The sequence below is a fragment of the Asparagus officinalis genome, chromosome 1 (assembly GCF_001876935.1).
Source record: "Asparagus officinalis chromosome 1, Aspof.V1, whole genome shotgun sequence".
NCBI classification, from domain to species: Eukaryota; Viridiplantae; Streptophyta; class Magnoliopsida; order Asparagales; family Asparagaceae; genus Asparagus; species Asparagus officinalis.
Genome location: NC_033794.1, coordinates 114203484 through 114226677, shown reverse-complemented (window position 1 = coordinate 114226677; position 23194 = coordinate 114203484). Strand labels below are relative to the sequence as shown.

At 39.0% G+C, this 23194-nt stretch overlaps 1 protein-coding gene across 1 annotated transcript; it reads left to right on the top strand.

Moving 5' to 3' along the window:
- On the top strand, positions 7 to 13942 carry LOC109843933 (homeobox-leucine zipper protein HOX3-like). Its single transcript, XM_020412923.1, has 7 exons — positions 7 to 38; positions 276 to 337; positions 450 to 490; positions 8477 to 8545; positions 12445 to 12662; positions 12750 to 12829; positions 13599 to 13942. Exons 2-7 carry the CDS (start codon positions 279 to 281, stop codon positions 13834 to 13836), a joined length of 705 nt encoding a protein of 234 aa, XP_020268512.1. The 5' UTR covers positions 7 to 38; positions 276 to 278; the 3' UTR covers positions 13837 to 13942.

The window sequence follows — 23194 nt, the reverse complement described above, 5'->3', positions numbered from 1 at the left end:
TGAATATCGGTGGCCGGACGAGCGACCTGTACACGCTGGTAATTATATCGTTACTAACTATTAGGGTTTTGTTCCTGTCGCGGTTTGAAAGACGGAGAGTTTTTTCTGCTTGGTATTTTATATATTAACAGTTTTCAAAATTTTAAAAAATTGATGCGTAATCAATGAGTTATGAAGCCAATTATTCTCGTTCTTGTAGTATAGAAGTAGCGCAAGAGAGAATAATATAGTTATCATTATTCTTTGATACGTTAAACATGTACCGTTTCGTGTAGGTTATGACCGATCCGGATGCACCGAGTCCAAGTGATCCAACCATGAGAGAGTGGGTCCATTGGTAGAGACCAAATTATCTAATTAAAATTCATCTTCCCCCTTTTTGGGTTTTATAATTTTTAATTAGTGGTTGCAAGTGTAATTTATTATTATGTTTGCTAATATGATCTCAGGGTGGTGATTAATATACCAGGAGGAACGGACTCATCTCAAGGTAAAGTTACTACATATCATCTGAAATTTTAGTTGCAAAATTGTATATGTATAAAAGATAAAGAATGCATGGCATTATTCTTTTCTTGTGCTATTTTTTGTTCCCAATAAAGTTAAGTTTTTGTAATACACACGAGGTTAGAAAATAAAGAGATTAATAGATCACTATTTTGCTCTAGCCTTTTGTTTTTTGACTTGTATTTTGTAGTTTATGAAGAAATTAAGCAAGCATATGCATGCACAAGGAAGATTGGAAGTCGGTGCAAAACATGCATGACGCCCGCAACATGCTAGCGAAATTAAAAATACACATGTCGCTTTGTTACTCACTAATTTTAAATAGAGTTCAAAAAAATCATATGCTTTTGTACTATTAATAATAGTTGTGTGAGGTACTTTCTTGAAAATTGTAAAGGAAAAAGTCAGTCACTGTGAAGTGTGAATCCTATTCTTTTGTTTATAGTGGTACAAAAATAGTATAGAATTTGTAGTGCATTTATCGATCGCTAGTTTAAATTTTTTATCTGATTTTCTTAACTATTTTGTTAAATTAAAATCTAAATTCATTATTTATTAAACACTCTTTTGGGGGTGAAAAGTTAATTAAGAACCAACTACTGGGCAAGTTCAGATAAGCTCTCTCTCCTTTTTTTTTTTGAACTCTATTTAAAATTAGTGAGTAACAAAGTAAAAATCACAAATTTCAAAGTTTAATATTCTAAGAGTTGATATATTTTTAGTATACATTTAATTTCATAAATTTAAAACTATTTGATATTTTCACAGTTTTTATAGTTTAGCATTCAGATGATTTTTTTTCTCTAATTTATTTATGCTCCTCGTGAAGTGTGCTCGTTCTATATGTCATATTATTTTATTTGGCTAAAATTCCATATTGGCATTTTAAATGGACCCTAAATGATAATAGAGTCTTTTAAATAGCTCTGGCTATAATAATATCTTATAATAATTATTTAAAAGAAATAACAATACCCATAATTTTCATCGGATATCAATTTTCTGGCCAAGTTCCCTTACTTTATGTGTGCTCATTGTGGGCTAAGTTGGACAGTAGGGTATGACGAGACATAAGGCTTGGAGGGAGAAATAACTGGGCCTAAAATCTCATCGCCCCCAAATTAGCCAAATTCACCCTTTTTTCAAAACTTGAACAAGAGAGGGAGAGAGGGAGCAGTTGGAGGAGAGCTTTTGCAAGAATCTCTCTGATCTTGAATATGACTTGAGAGAAGGAAGAAATTCTGTTGAGGACGATGACTGGAGTACGGCATCGACCAGGAGCAAAGGTGAGACTCCTCTCAAACTTTTGAGAGAATTCTTGTGGGTTTTCTTTTTTGTTTTTGGAGAAGGATGATTAATATGGTTTTTATCCGTAATTAATTGAATAATAAACCCTAATTTGGGTGTTGATTTGTGAAATTTTGTAAACTAAGGCTAAGTCTCTGCCACATCAACAAGAGAATAAATGATTTTACAAATCACATGTAAGCACATGAGGGAATTTGGCCGGAAAATTATTCTCGGATGAAAACTATAGGACTTGTCATTTTTTTAAATAATTATAGAGTTTTATTGTAACAGGGCTATTTAAGACACTCTTATTTTTATTGAAAATATCAATTTGGTATTTTAGCATATCTTATTTTTTTCATTATTTTTTGGAGCCCAAACAAGCACATACTACACGTACTACTACAATAGAACCCGACGAATAATTCCCTCATGGGTGGTGTTACAGGGATCCAGAACACATGGGACCATACATGGGACAAGTGCTATCGGCTCCTTGTCCCATGATGCACTGTTCATAAACAGTGCATCATAGGACAGAGAGCCAACACCTCATATGTCCAATGTAGAGTCCCATGTTTTTAGATCCCTAAGCATTTTTTCCCCTCGTTACCTCTCTCTCAGTTGGCGCATCCTATTGTCACCTCCACGTGTCAGCATCACAGCTCAATCCATCTTTTGCGCTCAACACGTGGACTTGCCAATACTGGCATATCATCTACCTCACGCATCCACGTGTCAGTCCCCTTCCGTTCTGAACTCCCGTCCTTAATTTGACTTGTAATAGCTTGTTTCGTCGCTGACAGGGCAAGAGGTGGTCCCCTACATGGGCCCACGGCCACCTGTTGGTATCCACCGGTACGTCCTGCTTCTCTTCAGCAAGAAGGAGCAGCTCTCGCCGCGGAGGCGATATCCTCACCGGAGTCCCGGGCCAACTTCAACACACGGCCTTTGCGTCCAGCTGGGCCTCGGACTCCCAGTCGCCACGTCTTTTCAACTCTCAGAAGGAGCCTCGCCTGCGCTAGTGAGGACACAGAGCGGTAGGTGGGTGGATGAGTCGTTGTTGACTGGAAATGTAGCTGTTTGTGGGTTTGTAGCTTAGCCAGTTGGTGCTGTGTGTCCTCTATATATATTAGTGTAGTGAGCTAGCTTTGTGTTAAAATGTTTTTAGTGTTGATTAGTATAATTAAGGTGTGTTAGTATGGTGAGGTTGACAACGATTAATATTTTATATATTATATATATATATGATTATATAATTATATATAGTATATATATATATATATATATAGTAATATATATATATATAGTAATGTTTAATTACTTTTTAATTTACTGTGGAAAGAGATTTTGTTTTGAGAGAAAACAATTTAGTTTATCCTTCTGAGTTTTCGAATGTTTTTGTAGTTTAATCTAGACTAATTGTTTTGTTTGCATTTGAACTTCTCTCATTTTAAAATGAGATCATACGTTTACCATATATTATGAACTACTATTTTAGTTTGGAAGGGGAAGGATATAAACCACTATTCAAAAATTTTAAAAATAAAAATATAGCTAATTGATATGTTCTCTGTACGTAGGCTAAATCAAAGTCCTAACATCTAATTAATTATATAAATTTGGCTAATCTAAATATATTATGAACTATATATGGCAGTAGTATTTTAGTAACTAGGAAATATGATAAATCACTAACTAATTAATTTGTTATCTTAATTTAAATATTAATATTCTTGGGTTAATATTTTGCCTTCGGGACTTTGTTTAGAGTGAGGATTACAGAGAAAAAAAAGTCGTTAAATGTTAACGTTAAAGTCATGATAGAAATATTAACATATGACACTTCAATTTTTCTTCATTAATATTAGAAATAATTATAGTTATCACTACGATTTGAAATTATAAGAGTTATATGCATGGGTAATTAAAAGGATCTTTTCACGTCTATTAATATCATTATTAGGTAGAGTGTTAAAAAAACTACATTAGAAATATTTATAACCATGAAAATCTTTGGAGGAATACGTAGGGTTGTCCATTTGGGGCTGAAAGCCAGGATTGTCGAGCCGAACCGGGCCCGGGTCCGAGCTCGGGGCACTTGGTGGAGGCCTTATTGGGCCTAGCTAGGCCCAGCCCAGTTAGGAAGATCACTGGGTCGGGTAGCCAGGCTCGGACGCGCGACATAAGAAATTGGATGCGAGCTGGATCGGCCCGACCGTGTCTCAACTCATAATATGACCATTGGATCCCGAGCTGGCCTGGGCCCGGCCCGGTCCCAACGGTCACAAATGTGATCATTAGACCTGGCTGCCCGGACCGGCCCATACCTGGCCCGGTCCAAACGATCACATTTGTGACTGTTGCACCGAGTCGGGCCCGGGTTGGCCTGGACCCGACCCGGACCGGCCTCACCAAAATAGCCTATAATGGTTATTTTTTGTTTTTTGACCAAAATATCCTCGAAAACAGTTAAAACGGCCAAAATTTAAGGATATTTTGATCATTTGGTTAGGGGCTATCTCTATAAATATAGTGTAGACGTCAAAAATTGCCCACGGATTCCCGCACACAGCTCGAGATAGAGAAAAGACGATGAACGTCACTATCCGAGTTACATAAGCTTAATTGATGTCGATAAACGCATGAAGTAAATCGACGAACCGGGTGAAGCAACAGAATTGCAAAATAATGAAGATACGAAATGATCGGGAGTTACACTTCACTTACGAAAGACGAAGCGCCCCTCGTGTCCCATCTACTCCACATGTGATTCAATCATGGGAGCTTGTAGATCTCCTCTTCGACTTTTATACGCATTTTGAATAGCACAATTCCGAATTCGGACGACGAAGATACAATGAAAATAAATGAGACGCGCAAAACAGTGTCTCGGACCTTAGCGGAGACACCGCAAGTGTCTTGGCCGAGGCCAAGACACCTGAGGTGTCTCGGCCAAGGCCGAGACACCTGTGGTGTCTTGGCCGTGACCAAGACACCGAGTGTCTCGGACATGGCCGAGACACTGCGGGTGTCCGCAGACCCTAAAAAGCCGTTTTACGTAGTTTTGAGCCGTTTTTCGACCGTTAACCATCTGAATTTGTTTTAACTGATCTAATATCATGTGGCTCGAGACAGGGAGAAGACGATGAACGTTGCTATTAGAGTTACAAAAGCTCATTTGACATCGACAAGCGCATGAAGTGAGTCGACGAACTATGTGAAGCAACAGAACTGCAGAACAACGAGGAAACGAACTGATCGGGAGCTCCACGTCACTTACAAAAGATGAAATTCCTTCCATGTCCCATCCACTCCACAGATGATTCAATCATGGGAGCTTGTAGATCTTCTCGAAGGCTTTCCAACGCATCTTGAATCGTATGATTCCAAGTTCGGACGACGAAGATACGGCGAAAACAGACGGAACGTCAGCTTGTTTGGGTGGAAAATTGTACTCTTCATTATATAACTTATTACAACTTTGATCGTTACAACAAGTTCAAAATGGGTAATTTTTGACGCCTACAGCTGACAAACCCTCTATAGAAACCCTAGAACGAGGTTCCTATTTATATCAAGAAAACAGGCCCAAAACGGATCTAGAAATTTGCTGTCACTATTCACCTGAGACACCATTTGGTGTCTCGGGTGAACAGTGCCGATACACCATTTGGTGTCTCGGGTGAACAATGCTGAGACACTAAATAGTATCTCGCACTATTCATGCAATGTTCACAATTTACAAAAAAATCAAAGGTCTTATTGTTGAAGGATCAACAAGAGAAAATAAATCTATTATATCTTCTTCTTCAAGTAATAAAAATCTCCTTTTCCATGGATGCAGCCACACAGCTAAACCATGTAAAAATGGTGCTTCATTGATTGTTTGTTTTTCTCGTGTTTGTCATAAGATTATCTGCAAAACCTTAAGATTAAAGTTTGGGTAAAATACCACATTAGCCTAAAAAGTGACACATATTTACCAGTTTAGCCTATAAAGTAACGCCGGCGACGGTTTAGCCTAAAAAGTAACAAATACAATGACAAATAGACATTTCCGGTGCCGAATATAATTTTTAACTTAAAATTAAGTAATTTTTACATATAGCTCTCCCCCCTCTCCCATCTATCATATTTTCGGATTTATCTCCTCAAATTTAAAATATGTGAAAAAACCTCTCTCTCTCTCTCTCTCTCTCTCTCTCTCTCTCACCCGCACCATCTTTTCCCTCATTCTTCCCACCATCTCCTCCATTCTTTTCTCATACGGATCCTTAACCTCTCCTCTGTCCCACTCTCTTTCTCCCTCCTTTTTCATATCCCCCATATTACTTTCTTCTTTCCCTCTTTCTCCAAATCCATCTCTTCTTAGCTTCTTTAAATTCTCTCTCTTCTTTGTGCTCTTTCTCCTCCTTTCTCTCCTCCCCTTCACTTCCTCCTAATGCTTCAAGTAGAATTTTTTATGTTGGGTTTGAGAAAGGATGAGGAGGAGGAGGTGAGATTGGGGATTGAGACGAAAAGATAATGAAGGAGATAGTGGAAATGAGAAGATAAGAATGAGCATGAGAAAGGATGGAGAAGGAGCGGGAGAGAGGAAGGAAAGTTGGGGGGTTAGAGGATAAGAGAATGGAGGAGATGGTGGGAAGGAGGAGGAGGAGAAAACAAGAGATGGTGGGAAATGAATCAATGATGGTTCTTTTTACAAATTTTAGAATTTTTTTTTTTGGGGTGGGGGAGGTAATCCAAAAAATATGATAGAGTAGAGAGTCTATATGTAAAAATTACTTAAATTTTCACTTTAAAACTATATCTGGCATCAGAAATGCCTATTTGTCATCGTATGTATCACTTTTTAGGCTAAATTGTCATCGGCATTACTTTAGAGGCGAAACTGGTAAATGGTTGTTACTTTTTAGACTAATCTGATATTTTAGCCATTAAAGTTTAGTATCTAAAGATATCCTAACAATCATTATCGTAGCGATATCGATTGTAAAACATGATTCTCAACAAAGAGGAGAAGACAAACACTTTTAATTATAAGTAAACCTCAATCAATACTTGGAGTTAAGGGCATTTCTAAAATTTAGTTATTATTAACTTTAATAGAAAATGACGTGATCTTTTGTCCATCATATTCATCTTTCATAACTTAAAGCAGACAAATAGTACTTCCTGGTGTTTTCTTTTCTTTTTTTCCTTTCTTTTTGTTTATCCTTTATTTCCACCGGTTAGAGCTGGGCTCAGCTTGTACTGTTGTACATAGAGCACACAGCTTGTGAGTCTGGACAAGGGAGCAAGTTTGAAGAGCACTCTTTTCTTCAATGTTCAATAATGGTGTGATCTCTTGTTCATCCTTAAAAAAAAATTGTAATCATTTATCTGATGCACTCAAGATGACCATATCCAATTCAAATCTTTCTATACAAAATTTTATTCTATCCCAAAATCTTAGTATTCTAGCATCAAAAAAAAAAAAATTTTGCAGCTTGTTTGTTTTCTTGGCTTGCCTGCTATGAAAGTTTTGCGTGTTTGATAGAGAAAGGCCTCGAGTTAGGGTGTTAATAGAAATATTTGCTTCAATGTTGACGGGCTAACGAAATCACAACAATATGTTGCGGGCACGGTTAGTCTCATGCTCAACATAATATTCCTCAAGTTGAAACGAGCAAATGAATTAGATCATTGTGCTCTTCGGACCTCAGCTGACTTAGGGCGCGTTTGGTTTGGTAAGCAGGAGCCCGAGCGGTGGCAGCTTTCGGGCACTTTCCCACCCAAAAACGCCCAAGCAAACAGCCCCTTACGCAGCTTGTTTTCAGGACTAACGCTCAGCCCAACGCACTCGCCGATCCAAAAACAAGTGGGTTCTGTGACGGCGCGTGCTGACCCACCCAACACACTCAATTCTTTTTTATTTGTTTTATATTTTCATTGTTAATTAATAGTCTTTTAGGTATTAGTAGTAGTTTTATGAGCAAGTGAGTCAATAATTTTATTAATAGCTAAGTTACGTCAATTCTGTGAAAGTATGCAACTATTTTGTTGTCTATATATGCTCAAATTTTAGATCATTAATTTATAATGAAAAAATTATGGGCCCAAGCACGAGCCTAGTGAACAGACTCGCAGGCAGACCCTGCGCGGTGCCCACCCCCTAGATTTAACAGAGAAAACCCCACCATTTGAAAGGAAGAATTTTTTTTGGGATTACCTTATTTGTCGGTCTTAATTGCATTAATGCCACTGAAAAGCTTCCATCTTTTCACTAGCCCACTCTACACCTGGACAACTTGGCCCCACGTCACCTCAACACGAAACCTGCCGGCGATTCTCCCGCATACCAAGGACACGTGTCTCTTATACCCAGAGCTCAAAAACTAAAGTCAACTCGCAATGTTATAATCGACTTCACATTAGGACTTCCCCAGTCGACAATCCTACGTGGCACTCCTGTATCACTCAGCTTAAACTGGGTCCCACCAAGAGACATGTGGGATGTAGTAGGGTGCCACGTTAGGGATGCTAATTAATTGATTAAGTTAAAGAGTCTAATTAATTTTGGTGTCATTTACTTCGTTACTATTTTTTGTTTTTTTATCTCTCCTTTCCTACTTGCATAAAACTCAGACTACTCTTGGTCTTTTCATCTTCTTCTTCTTCCTTTGGTATTCTTTAGAGTTGATGGAGTCTTCAAGCTTAGAGCTCACAATGGCAATCCCCGGATTGAGTGCTTCCTCTCATAGTGGTAAGATTTTTAAATTTTTTTTTTCCTTTTCTAGTTTGGAAAATGCTTAATTTTGTTTATAACATGCATGTTCCTTTCAGTGGTTGTTCTCATTTTGTTTGGATTTTGGTCCTGGTGGTTCCTAATATTTAATTTAGAATAGAATGTTGTTATGATTTCCAATCCTTAGTGTCCTACTAATTATGAAATTAAGAGTTCTGAATTTTCTCTCTTTATTTTTTTTAAACTTTTAAGTTGGGCTTTTATATTAAATTCTTAATAACTTAATTTGGTGTGAGGTCTTGCTAGTTCTTTAGGTAAGATGAAGGTTCCTAGAAAAAGTATTGCCCATTCTTTTTGTTGTTGAAGTTTTAATTTTTGATTTATTTTTATTTTTAATTTTAATTTTCTCTCTTTTTGGCCTTTTTTTAAATTTGGAAATGCATTTTGCTTAATGATCAATTTGGAAATGGATCTCGGTGGTTCTTTAGATAAGGTGCATGCCTCTAGATTTCTAGTGGTTCTTGTTCATTCTCTTTTTTCTTGCTTCTTAAATCTTTTTTCAAAAAACAAAGTTAAAGAAAAGATAATTGAGCACTACTTTATTGAAGGAGTTCTACGGGTTTCAAAGAGGAGAAATCTCTCGTCAGGGATTTCTCCCATCCAAGCTACAAGATTTATGTTAATAAAAAAAAAGTTTGAAGACGTTGATACGAACAGAAGTGAATGACAGAGTCAGAGATGTTTTCCTTTCTTCTGAAAGGGATGTAAGCTTTTAACATTTAATGCAATAAACAATTTGCTAGAGATACCAAAATGTTTCCAACCTTTCAATAAGACAAATGTTTTACATTCTCTTAAGGAGTTTGTAAAGGGAAGGACATTGATCCAATTTGGAGTCCTCAAGCAAGAAAAGTTCATTCTCCTTTTCATATATAGAAATTTATGGATAGACGGTGACCTATATTTCCATAAAATGTTAAGCATTTTCTTTCCAATTTAATTAAGAAATAAAGAAATTGAGATGCCCGAAATTTTAGCTTAAAGATTTTCATCATGAAGCTTGATTAAGAAAATTTACTGAACAAGAGATCTATTTCAGAGCCTAAAGTTGGGTCATGCATGTTGCTTAGTTTTATAACCAACAAAACCCTACTCTAAGGTGAGTATTAAGAACAACCAACACGCAAATCCAACTTACAAAATGATGGATTAATTACATTCTGGTACTCTGAGGTATATATGATATAGTTACAATGATGACCCAGGAGTTTGTGTATCTAAACAGGTAACCTTAAAAGTACGGCTTATAATTTCACATTTGATCATGGTATCTGATGGTAGGTCAGCACAGTTGTCTTTAGCATTTGTGCAGTTCTTGTTGGATATTGGTTAGGATTAAGGTTAGGTTATGGCTAGAATTAGGATTATGATTAGGGTTATTGTAAGGGTTACCAACTATTGTTGTTACAATTATGATTAGACTATCTCCAGCAGGAGTCGAAATTTTAACCTTCTCTCTCCTGCCACATCATTTTATTCCCCCTCCACATAATTCAACAATCTTCATTTTCTATCATCTCTACAGCAGGAGTTTTTTCAAAAGATTTTTACTTTATTTGGGACCCACTAACCCCATCACTCCAACATATATACCCCACCTTATTTATTCATTTATTTTTCTTATTTCATATATATTACTACTACTACTACTATTATTACTAATATAACTCATTTATTTATAATTATAATTTTTTAATATTTACATAAATAATATATATTATTAATTGATATAAGGTGTTGAAAACTCAGATTTTTTTTGGTGTCCAAATTACACAAGACTAATCTCTATTTATAGAGGTGAAAAAATAAAAATTATTGATATAAAAATTATAAATTAATTCCTAGTATTTATCTCCCAAAATATCATTTAAAAACTAGGAGTAAAACAAAAAACTCCAACCAATCAAGCCTTGACACATGGCTTGATACATGAGCTCAATTAATTTCACCCCCCAAAAGCCGGAGGTGAAATTTTCACCCATCCGAAACCAATTTTCCATTTCACCTCCCAAAAACCCACCTGCTGGAGCAAAAAAACCCTCCAAAACCCACCTGCTGGAGATAGTCTTATAGCAATGGAAATTTAGTTAGTAACTAATATTAGCTATAACCCTAACCTCAATCCTAATTCTTAACCTAATTACCATATTTCTAACTCTAACATCCAACAATAACTCTAAATAAGGAAACAAAAGGTGTTAACCCAGATTCTAAGGTCACCCATGTGAGTACCCATGCAAATTACTCCAAGGTCGTTAGTGTAATCACACCATACCTCAGGGTACTAGAATGTAATTAATTAAGAAGAAAGCTAAAAAGGTATGAAGAATGATTACTAAGAACACCTACCTAACTAAAAAACTAATTAACAAGATCCTAATCCAAAATAACTCATTATGAAGTAGTAAAAGTTAGATTCAAATTAGAGAAAAGTTGTAAAGAAAACGCAGGATATTTAAAATCAGAAAGGGGGTATTAGTCAACTATAACATTTTTCATAGAAGTGGAACAATTTTAAGTATGAGATAATTTTTTGAAGTGAGATATTTTAGTGGGATAATTGGGAATAATTTTTTGAAATGAGATTTTTTAGTGGAACAATTGTTAGTATAATTAAGGATAATTTTCAAGAATCAAAGCATATAAGTCATGCATTTTTATGATAAAATTACTATTTATATATTTTAAAAGTTACTATTATTAATAATAATTATTTAATTTATTGTTAATTAATCTTGAAGAACTTTTTGATAGACTATAATCTATAATCTATTATTATTATTATTATAATTATAACTTTTTGATTTTTTTAGAATTATTATTGTAATACAAATTAGAAAACAAAGTTTTTCCTTTTTTTTTCCTTGTTCTTTTTCAATCTGCTAAACATCATTCCGTCATCTCTCAATTTTAATAAATTTTTAATAAAACATGAATTTGTTTTTAAATTTAAATTAATTACATAATTCTAAATTTTACTAAAATAGTAAAAGTAACATTAAATAGAAGGGTAAGAAGAGACGTGATCTAATCTTATGGTGTGGTTTGAAGATGGAGAAATACAATATGAAATATGAAAAAACAAATAAGAAAGTTCTAATTTTTTTACCATCTAGTCCTAGTTTAAAACTTAGGACAAATTGAGGGACTCTTTGTTTTCTATATAAATTTGACAAAAGCAGATAAATTTTTACCATTATCCCAGTTCTACTTTTTATCCAATTCTAGTTGACTAACATTGTATAATTTTATCCTAATTTTAGTTCCAATTCACTAACATTACAAAAATTTATCCGATAAATTATCCCAATTCTAATTTGAGTTCTACTTGACTAACCCCACCAAAGCAATTTCTAGCCTGAACACTTGAAACATTGTACGCAGAGAAATTGTATGCTTAGACTTTGTTCAATGTGGTCTCTCCTTCAAATTTTTACCACATCAAAGGTTATAGAGCATGCATCCATGTCAAAAGAAAAAGCATTGCAGTTTTCTCTTCTGTGCTACCAACATCTTCAAAATGATTTATTCTTTCTATAAACGTTGTAATCATATGAAGTAGAAAGCTAAAACTTGTATACTTACATTATCTTTAACTATATATGTGTGCATGTCTGTGTATAGTCTACTGCTATTATAATTTTCCTCATATTTATTTTCCTTTGCCAAGTTACCTTTCTAGATATAACCTATAATGTGTGTGAGTATATACACAATGTATTATTCTCTTCAATTTTATCTGTTAATAAGAAGAGAAATACTATAATATTGTATTTTCGATGTAGCATGGGCATGATACAATGTATTTTTCAAAGTATGTTAACATGTCCGTATGCTATTTTTACCTCTTACTGAAGGTAGGGATGTGAGTGGTAACAAGAAGATGAGAGACTTGGACATGAACCTGCCAGCTTGGGCACCAGAAGAAGAAGAACTCCCAACTGGAAGTATCGAAGATGGTGAAGTGGTTGAAGGAGAAGAATCAAGCAACCGGCGACCAAAGAAGCTTCAGCTCTCTATAGAGCAATGCAGACTGCTTGAAGAGAGCTTTAGACAAAACCAAACCCTCAACCCTGTGAGTCAATTTGCATCTATGCCTTTTTTAACCAAGTTTTTCTCTATATAAAGTGTATTTTTATTTGTGATTTTGTTTTTTTTCCAGAAGCAAAAGGAGGCGTTGGCAACTAAATTGAAGCTGAGGATAAGGCAAGTGGAGGTCTGGTTTCAGAATCGAAGGGCTCGGTGAGTATTATCTTCATGAATTAAGTCCTTTTGTGTCTTTTACTGCTTGTTATTTGGTTTATTGAGAAATAAATTATCATTATTAAACAAGAACATTTCAGTCCAAGTCATTACCAGTAAGAACATTTCAAGCCTAAGTTTAGGCTCATCCGATTGAAACTAATCCATAGTAGGTAACTAGGTACGTATAGTAAATATCAGACTAGCAAGACAATCGTAGCTAATATTATTGAGGATGGACTATGTTTTAGCACATTGTAGCAAAATGTGCTAAAAGTTGCTAGAATTTGCAGTGGATGATCTTTCAGAAATATTTCATTCAGGGTTATAAATGGTACCATTGCTAATTCTACTATGGTGTGGACTAGAAAACAAGAGCTATGACTCTTTTAGAGGGTTAATTCATAACCCCTAGCCCTCATCATAACTTTGCAGTGGAAAAGATTTTAAATGCTACATGACTTAAATAATTCGTAGTATTGCATAGTTCTTATTAACTATATTCTATTTTATTAGCACATACGCCTCCTGACATCTTTGATGATATATTTTTCCCGTTAGTTTAAATTCAATGTTATCGGCAGAATCTTAACTCTGACCATCATGTGATCCCCACGGGAGGTAAAAACTTGTAAGGTGGGAAGCATCAACAAATAAAACCATACATCACGAGATCAAAAGGTGTATGTGCTACTTTGGTAGTACCGCGAAATTTGAGACTTTATTCAAAACCAGTGATGACGTGAAAGTAAGTGTTGTGTATGTGCAGGACAAAACTGAAGCAGACGGAGATGGAGTGTCATTACTTGAAGAGATGCTTCGTGTCATTGAGGGAGGAGAACCGGCGGCTTCATAGGGATGTTGAGGAGCTCCGATCGCTCAGAGTCGCTCCACCAACCGTCATCTCTCCAGAGACTTGCCAGCCGATGCCCGCTTCAGCCCTTACTATGTGCCCCCGGTGCCAAAGGATCAACGCCGGGAAACCTTTTGAGGGTCTTGAATTGTGACGTTTATAACTGGTTTATGATGTTTCAGATTTAAGAGAAAATTTTGTTGTAATTTGAAGTGAAGGTTAGTGTATTGACTAGTGTTTTGTTGTGTTTGGGTGATAGTTTACTGCTTTTTCTTGATTTGGTTCATGTCATTGTGTTGGTTGTTGAATGGCTTTTCGATTTCAATTTATACATAAACCATATTAAAATAGGACAACTATACAGAATTTACCTTTCATTTTTGGGAAAAATGTGTCCAGGCCTCAAAAGCAGAAACTTCATATGATAAGCCCCCTCATAATTTTCCCCATGTGGGTCAGTCCCTTGAAGTGTGACACTTTGTACCGCGGCTCTTTTTTATCAATTATCATATGCCAGCTAAGCTAAAATTCCCAAACTATCCTTATCTTCTCTCCTCAATCTCTCTGACCCAGCACTCATATCATCTCTTTCTCTCATCTCCTCTCTCTCTCTCTCTCTTTCTCTCTCGCCTCTCTCTAAAACTAAAAGCTTTTTCAAGCTCGTCGTCCTGGCCGAGACGCACAGATCATTAATCTATTAGCTAGAAGAAGAAAAAAAAAAGAAAGGTAAGGAGAAGTAGAGTAGAAGAGGAATGAAGAGAAATGCCGTAATTAAGAAAGAACGAAAATGTGTATTAATGTATCTCTATGAATAAAATTGTCACGGTGCCGCCGAGCGATATTCGAAGCAATATAACGAGAGGTAGAAAATGAGCTCAAATGAAAGGAGATACCGTGTGATAGACAATATAAAGGGCTACACACCGGCGCAGACGGTAGTGAAAACGGAGACCGGAGGTGGCCGTAAAACACGCGCGAAGTCGGCACGGCGCTGCTGTTTTCTGCTCGCTGCTGCCGTCGAGCGATATTTCGAATGTTACTGAGAAAGATAGAGAATGAGTTAGAGCGTGATACAAATTGGAAGTGATAGGCAACATGTAGGGCTACTCACCAAAGAAGAAATCGGCGGAAACGGAGATTAGAGGTGATCAGAAAGTGCGTGCGAAGTCGGCACAAAACTATAGTTTTATGCAGTGCAATTTCTCGCCGTTCGGGTTTGTTCTTCGCTGTTCGGAGATTTTCGCCGCTGTCCGGGCTTACCGGAGGTGGGAGGAGGTTACCGGGGTCGTCGGGGTGTCTCAGTGGGCTCCGTCGGAGGTAGGAGAAGCTTTTCTCCGTTCCCAAGAGCCTAGAACTAAGATGAATTAGAGCTAGAACTAACTAGAACTAGCAAGATAGAATCTAGAACTGGGGGCATACAAGCTAGAACTAGGATAATAGAAGCTAGAGCTAACGTAGGAGAAAGAACTAGCAAGTGTGCATGTAAAAAACCCTTGTTGGGTTTAGAACTAGCAAGATAGAAGCTAGAACTGGGGGTATATAAGCTAGAACTAGGGGAATAGAAGCTAGAATTAACGTAGAAGAAAGAACTAGTAAGTGTGCATGTAAAAAACCCTTGTTGGGTTTAGAACTAGCAAGATATAAGCTAGAACTGGCTGTATACAAGCTAGAACTAGGGGAATAAAAGCTAGAACTAACGTAGAAGAAAGAACTAACAAGTTTTTTACATGAACACTTGCTAGTTCTTTCTTCTACGTTAGTTCTAGCTTCTATTCCCCTAGTTCTAGCTTGTATACCCCCCAGTTCTAGCTTCTATCTTGCTAGTTCTAAACCCATCAATGGTTTTTTACATGCACACTTGCTAGTTCTTTCTTCTACGTTAGTTCTAGCTTCTATTCCCCTAGTTCTAGCTTGTATACCCCCAGTTCTAGCTTCTATCTTGCTAGTTCTAAATCCAACAAGTGTTTTTTACATGCACACTTGCTAATTCTTTCTTCTACGTTAGTTCTAGCTTCTATTCCTCTAGTTCTAGCTTGTATACCCCCAGTTCTAGCTTCTATCTTGCTAGTTCTAAACCCAACAAGTGTTTTTTACATGCACACTTTCTAGTTCTTTCTTTTACGTTAGTTCTAGCTTCTATTCCCCTAGTTCTAGCTTGTATACCCCCAGTTCTAGCTTCTATCTTGCTAGTTCTAAACCCATCAAGGGTTTTTTACATGCACACTTGCTAGTTCTTTCTTCTACGTTAGTTCTAGCTTCTATTCCCCTAGTTCTAGCTTGTATACCTCCAGTTCTAGCTTCTATCTTGCTAGTTCTAAACCCAACAAGGGGTTTTTATCTTGCTAGTTTAAACCCAACAAGGGTTTTTTATATGCACACTTGCTAGTTCTTTCTTCTACGTTAGTTCTAGCTTCTATTCCCCTAGTTCTAGCTTGTATACCTCCAGTTCTAGCTTCTATCTTGCTAGTTCTAAACCCAACAAGGGGTTTTTACATGCACACTTGCTAGTTCTTCTACGTTAGTTCTAGCTTCTATTTCCCTAGTTCTAGCTTGTATACCCCCAGTTCTAGCTTCTATCTTGCTAGTTCTAAACCCAACAAGGGTTTTTTACATGCACACTTGCTAGTTCTTTCTTCTACGTTAGTTCTAGCTTCTATTCCCCTAGTTCTAGCTTGTATACCCCCAGTTCTAGCTTCTATCTTGCTAGTTCTAAACCCAACAAGGGTTTTTTACATGCACACTTGCTAGTTCTTTCTTCTAAGTTAGTTCTAGCGTCTATTCCCCTAGTTCTAGCTTGTATACAGTCAGTTCTAGCTTCTATCTTGGGGGAGAAATCCACTATCACAACCGGGTTTTCTACGCTCACCCGAATAACGTTTACACCTCATAGTGTCGGTTTTCAACGCTCACCGAACAACGTTCACTCCTCACACTCGGTTTTCTAGTTCACCGAAAACTTCACAACACACTCGGTTTTCTAGCTCACCGAAAACCTTACACCACTCACAATGTAACAAATATAAATTTGTTCTCTACAATAGATGAGAACACAATTAAGCACAACTCAATGTTACAATCTCTCACAACCCTAATATACTATGTATGCAAATACAATAAGCTCAAGTGGGTGTGTGTAACAATGAGATAATATAATCAAATCTAAACTCAATATAAAAACTAGCTTTAAAGAATGATAATCAAATAACTAAGCAAATGTAAAGCTAGATAGAGTTTAGAAAACTTCTCCAATAGATGACAAGATGGAGAGATGGAGATTGGAGCCCAAACAAGAAGATGATCTCCTCCACTTGTGAAAACTTCTTCATAAACCAAAACAAACACTAACACACTTAAACCCTTGTTTAAAACTCTTTAAACTTGTTTAAAACATTTCTTAAGTGCCCTTAGAAGTATGAGGTCATGGGGTATATATAGGCTCATGAAACAAGCCCAAAAACCCAAGAAAACCAAGCAAAAAGACAAAAAAACGAATATATCAAAATCTGGGAATTATAGCCGTTAGCTACAGTAACCAACGTCCAGAGACATTTCCGGTCGACCGGTCCGGTCGACCGGATTACTGTAGCAGTATACATCTGTTTTGTAAAGTCGATTTAAAATAGTAAATGAAGTCCAAAAATTATGAAATTTTGTGGGAGTGTTCTAGACATGTAGAATAACATGTCAGAGAAAGAATTTCTGAAAAAACTTTTCCCAGTTGAGAGAAAGATACACGATTTTGTAAAATCAATTAGGCACAGTAAATCAACTTCAAAAATAGTAAAATTTTGAGGGACGTTTCTAAACATGTAGATAAACATGTCAAAGAAAGAATTTCTTGAATATCATTTTCCATTTATGAAAACTCATCTATTTTGTAAAACATGCACGAACATGCACGAATGAAAATTATGATTTTGTAAATTCCATTAAACATAACAAATCAATTCCAATCTTGATGAAACTTTGAGAAATGTTTGTAAACATGAAAACAAACATGTTAGAAAAAGAATTTCTCAATTTGCATTTATAATTTGTGAAAAACACTGTATTCTGCAAAAGCACTAAAAGACGTATATATGAAAAACATGTGATTGTTATTTTTGACTCAAAACAAGTTTTGAAAACTTATGGAATATTTATATGGACATAATAAAAGTTGTTTATGATGTAAATATAGTCCAAAACTTATTTTGCATAAAAACACTTATAGTTACGAAAATCACAAATATATATGTGTGTGTATGTTTGAGCTTATAGAATTAACACACATGATATAAACTTATACTAAATATACCCAAGCAATGATCTTGATCTTTATTGTAGCTCAACTTGGTACACGTTATGGATGAAGCTAAACTTAAATCTTGAACTTGAATTGTACGATGCTTTACTCCATAATTCTGCCAACCTCCATTTGATATCGTCGTTATGGCGCAATCCATCCATCCTCCAACCACGTTGTTTGTCTACAATACATAGGAATGCACAAACACTAGACAAACAACATTAGTAGTAAATTGTTTATAAATCATCATCAAAATTCTAAACCCACAACAAGGGTTTTTTACATGCACACTTGCTAGTTCTTTCTTCTACGTTAGTTCTAGCTTCTATTCCCCTAGTTCTAGCTTGTATACCCCCAGTTCTAGCTTCTATCTTGCTAGTTCTAAACCCAACAAGGGTTTTTTATATGCACACTTGCTAGTTCTTTCTTCTATGTTAGTTCTAGCTTCTATTCCTCTAGTTCTAGTTTGTATACCCCCAGTTCTAGCTTCTATCTTGCTAGTTCTAAACCCAACAAGGGTTTTTTACATGCACACTTGGCTAGTGTCTTTTCTTGCTACGTTAGTTCTAGCTTCTATTCCCCTAGTTCTAGCTTGTATACCACCCGAGTTTCTACTTTCTATCCTTGCCTTAAAGTTGTAACCCAACAAAGGGTTTCTTTTACATGTGGCACACTTGGCCTAGTTATTTCTTCTACGTTAGTTCTAAGCTTCTATTCCCAGTTTCTAGCTATATACCGGCCCAGTTTTCTAGCTTCTATCTTGCTAAGTTCCTAAACGGCCATCAAGGGTTTTTTTACATGGCACACTTGCATAGTTCTTTCTTCTGACGTTCAGTTCTAGCTTTGCTATCGGCCTAGTTCTACGCATTTGTATACGCCCCAGTTCTCAGCTCTATCTTGCTAAGTTCTAAACGCCAACAAGGGTTTTTTAGGCATGGCACACTTGCTAGTTCTTCTTGCTACGTTAGTTCTAGGGCTTCTATTCCCCTAAGTGCTATCGCTTGTATCCACCCCCTTTTGCTAGCTTCTATCTGCTAGTTTCTAAACGTCCATCAAGGGTTTTTTACATGCAGCATGTACCCGGCGTATAAAATTGCCGTCATAGCTCACCTTAGCACAGATCGACGCCGATTTAACAAACGACGCAACCAGGCGAGCGTATCCAAACAAGAACCGCGCCAAACTGACCGTCTCGAAGCCCAAGCTGATACGCCAATCACGGAGCAAAGGTTAACGAGGCGACAAATCGCACTCCAAAGCATTGAAACATCCACGTTCGCCACCGGAATCAAACCAATCGTTTAGGTGAATCACGGCGAGTCATCTAAACAAGAAGCGAACTCGATGAATCACGATCAATCACACATCAATTCCGGACGTCACAATTCAGAAAGGTTTGGTTTACCTGGCCATAATCCAGGAACCCCGACTTCACTGCCACATAGATCTGAAATCAAGGTCAACAAGGTCGTTGGCCGAAGTCAATCAACCACCAAGAGAACCAGTAACTGTTGTATATACACAAACGCCGAACGAACCGACGCAACACCCCCTCGAGGGACCCGGCCGAACACTGGGGAGAAACCACCCGCATGGGTTGGCAAATGAACGGGCTTGGGCCAGAGGCCACCGGCTGAGGTGGCCACTCGGCTGCGCCGAGCCAACCTCAGGGTGGCTTTCGGCCAAGGCCGAGGCAGCGGCCTGAGGTGGCTCGCGTAAGGCCAGAGCCCCACCCATGGGAGTGGCTGAGGCTCAGAGCTGTGCGCGGGCTACAGTTCTGAGTGGCCTATAAATATGGCGCTTGTGCTCATTTGTTTCAGAGGTTGGAAAAAGAATTTGGAGGAGGGAGGCCGAAGCCCGCTGGCTGGACCTTGAGGGGGATTCAGAAATTTAAAAAGAAAAAGCATCAACAACTTTTGAAAGGCTTGGAAGATTTGGACCTTTCAAGATCCGGTGCTCGCGTATGCAGCGCAACCAGCCAAATAATGCAGGAGTTGCGAAAGGAATTGGATTCTGGGATCTACACGATCAGCACCTCCGGATCTAAGCTTGGTTCTTAGTATCCCAGAGATTCGAAGCGGCTGTTTCCTTGGTGAAACAATCCCTCCCGGCTATTATTCCCTCTTGGTGGAATATTACCCGTCATATGCGTGTAGATCCGACCGGGTGCGAGAATTCACGGCGGTGGTCACGGCAAATAACCCCAGGCGGCAGGCTAAGAACCCAGCACAAAGCGAGTGACGCGCGAAAACAGGAGCTCGGCGATTCGTATGCGAAGCACAAAAGGAGAAAAATTGTAATCCTTTAGCTTTGTTTTCTTTGATTTTTCATTGGTAACCGGATCTTTATAAAAAAGACCGGATCTTTTGTAACGCAAGAAAAGTTGTTACGTGGAGATATTGCAATGATCATGTCAAACCCAATGAAGAAAGCTAAACGATTATACTTTCGCAAGGGAGCGCAACAAGTCTGGCGACACAGTGGGAAGCCAAAGCGAGCTTTTAGCTGCCGGCAAGCTGTCCGCGTCTGCAAGGCCGCGGCGGATACGCCGATCCACGGTCGAGGTGACCGGAAGTGAATACTGAGTACGAATTTGTCGAAAACGCATACAAACCAGTTCGAGGAGTAAAATCTGTCATCCTCGTCCGAAATCCACGCTCCCCTGCAATCGCAAGTCCCAAGTCCTCTGCAAAGCCTCTCTTGCGCAAGAGAAAAACTTGCGTTGGTACGAAGAAGTTGAAGCTGCCAACGCGAAGATCTTCCGGCTACCCGGTTTGATGCGCGATAGGCTGCAATTCTCTGGGTGAGTATCCGCTATCTGCCTTCCAACCAGGTCAGATCTGGCCTCTGGCCCGAATCTTCCGTTGCCGAGGTACCTTGAGGGGATAGTGACCTGCAGCTCTGCAAAAGAGAGCGTCCAGCCAAAAGGAAACGTCGAGCGCCTGTTGTGCGAAAAACAAATAACGGCAAGGCCAATGGACATCTGTGTTTGAGCGGGATCGCCAGTCTTACAAACACGGATCTGAGAAGAACAGAATAGAGAGCGAAACGGAACCTGGCAACAACCAATGAATGGGCAAACGTCGCTCCAAGCGCATCGCACCAGAAACGAATGGATCCGTGGTCAAAACGGAAGCCGTTCACAGCGGAGGAGTCGCATCAGAAGGCCGCGCAGCGCACTGTCTCAGCACAAGCCACCGAGCTCAAGTTCAAGAAGCCGCCGTAGAAGGTGGCATTGAATGGAGTAGCGCAAGAAATCATCCACAACTAACTCAGAGCAAAATATGGTGGAGGCGCAAAGTCCATAGATGAGTGAGTGGCAGGTCCGAGGATGCGACCTTTACAGCCTTCTCCAAACGAGTTCAACCTGCCCGAAGCGCATACCCGAGGAACGAGGTCAATCTTGGAGCAGCCTACGTCGACAATTCGGCCAGACGTGCGGAAACGAAAGTCCATGAACGCTGCGGCCCGATGAGAGGCTGCCCGAACTAATGCAACATGGCTGGGGGTCGACACAACCCTCAACATGACAAAAGAGTTTTACGGACGCCAAGCGCGACTATCCCTTGCGGCAGTGCGAAGTTCAGGGAGCCCGCTGAGAATTCATGGTTCTACAAAGGCGTGTTTGCGAGGCGAGGGAGCTCTCGCAAGTCCAAATAAGGCAGTTTGCTCTCAGAAGGAAACGTTGTCAATTCCGAAGGAATGAATAACCGTTATAAGCCTGGGAATCATGCCAAACACGCGATAGGTTTACTCGCGATCAAATGGACGAGTTGTACTATCCGTGCTGGGGGTACGAACAAAACAAGGAAAAAGAAGCCCTCCAAGGGCTTGCGAAACTACAAGGGGGGTGCCCACTCGTGGCCAAGCTCATTGGTATGTATCTAGTGCTCAAATGCAACTGCATCAACGCGGAGTCCCCGAGAGAATTTCAAGTGTTCGAAAGCTCGGCACACCGAAACGCGGCAAAACGCAAGGCATAGGCGTTTCCGGCAGAAGAAAGAACCGGTGGTGAAAGACGGAGAAACTTCCGAGGGTGCACCCGCCAAACATGACCAGCAAAAGAGACATTGACAGCAAAGATTGATCTCAAAGTCGTTTGCTGAAGCATGCTCGGCGTGTAACGCCGTCTAGGCAGTTCCGGAGCCATCGCACGCGAGGAACTTACATGGTAGGGTTCGGACAAGATTGCCTTCTGGGGAAGATGAAAGAATCGGGAATCATCGTGGGAACCTTTCGCGTCATGCTTTGTCGCATCGGACAATACAGTGTCGCAGGCGAAGGACAACCGCAACGGCGAGTCATTTATGATAAGCGTGGAAGAAAATGGCCAAGATGCTTGAAGACGGCTTTTGGCTAAGCAGAAAAAGGAAAAGTTTCACAAAATTCTGAGATGGAGATGGCCATGCAAGAACTATGAAGAGAGATGCAATGAGCAACAAATCCAGGCGAAATTCAGCGAACGGCAACAAAGGTGAACCCAAGTCCCGCGTAATCAGGTTGTTCAGCGTAAGAAGAGCATGCAACGGGATTAGGGATGGAGCATCCCAAATTAATGGCCGATCAACCCTGCGCGCATGCAATGCACGGGGGTGGTAACGAGCGAGGGCCAACGAGGAATACAAGTGAAGACTATGAAATATCAAGATCTCAGAGAGGCAAAATGCAACGACATTGATGCTCCGCTGCAAGAGACGAAGTAAACAGGCATTCCTGTCCATGACGGCCAACGAGAATGGGAATGATACCGCCTATCCGGGCGAAGTTCAGTGCTAATTAACTTCACGCGCGTTCGAGTGGAAGGGTTTCCCCGGCACCTCAGGCATTTGATTTATTTTCAAAAATCGCACTGAATGGGTATTATCTCCCAGGCGCAAATGAAGCCTCTAGATGTTAAAATTGTGGCGGTCAGTTTACCTCGTTGGCACTTTCGCTTTCGCGGAGCGCCAGGTCACGACTTGGTACGGCCGCCTCACAGCCCAGGAAGCGTGAACAGCTGCGGGATGCACATGAGAGACCAAATTCCTGGGCGCATTTTCTTCGAGAGCTGGACACCGCGAGATATCTATCGGATCGTTGGCTGCGATGAGAAGGACAGAAAAGGGACGGAGAAGTTAAAGGTCGATAACTGTCGTCAAAGGGGTTGCGCGGAAGGCAAGGCGTATGCATTGCGCGGGGACCTACGATGCACGGGCGAGGAATTCATTCTCGCTGGAAAGCAGAC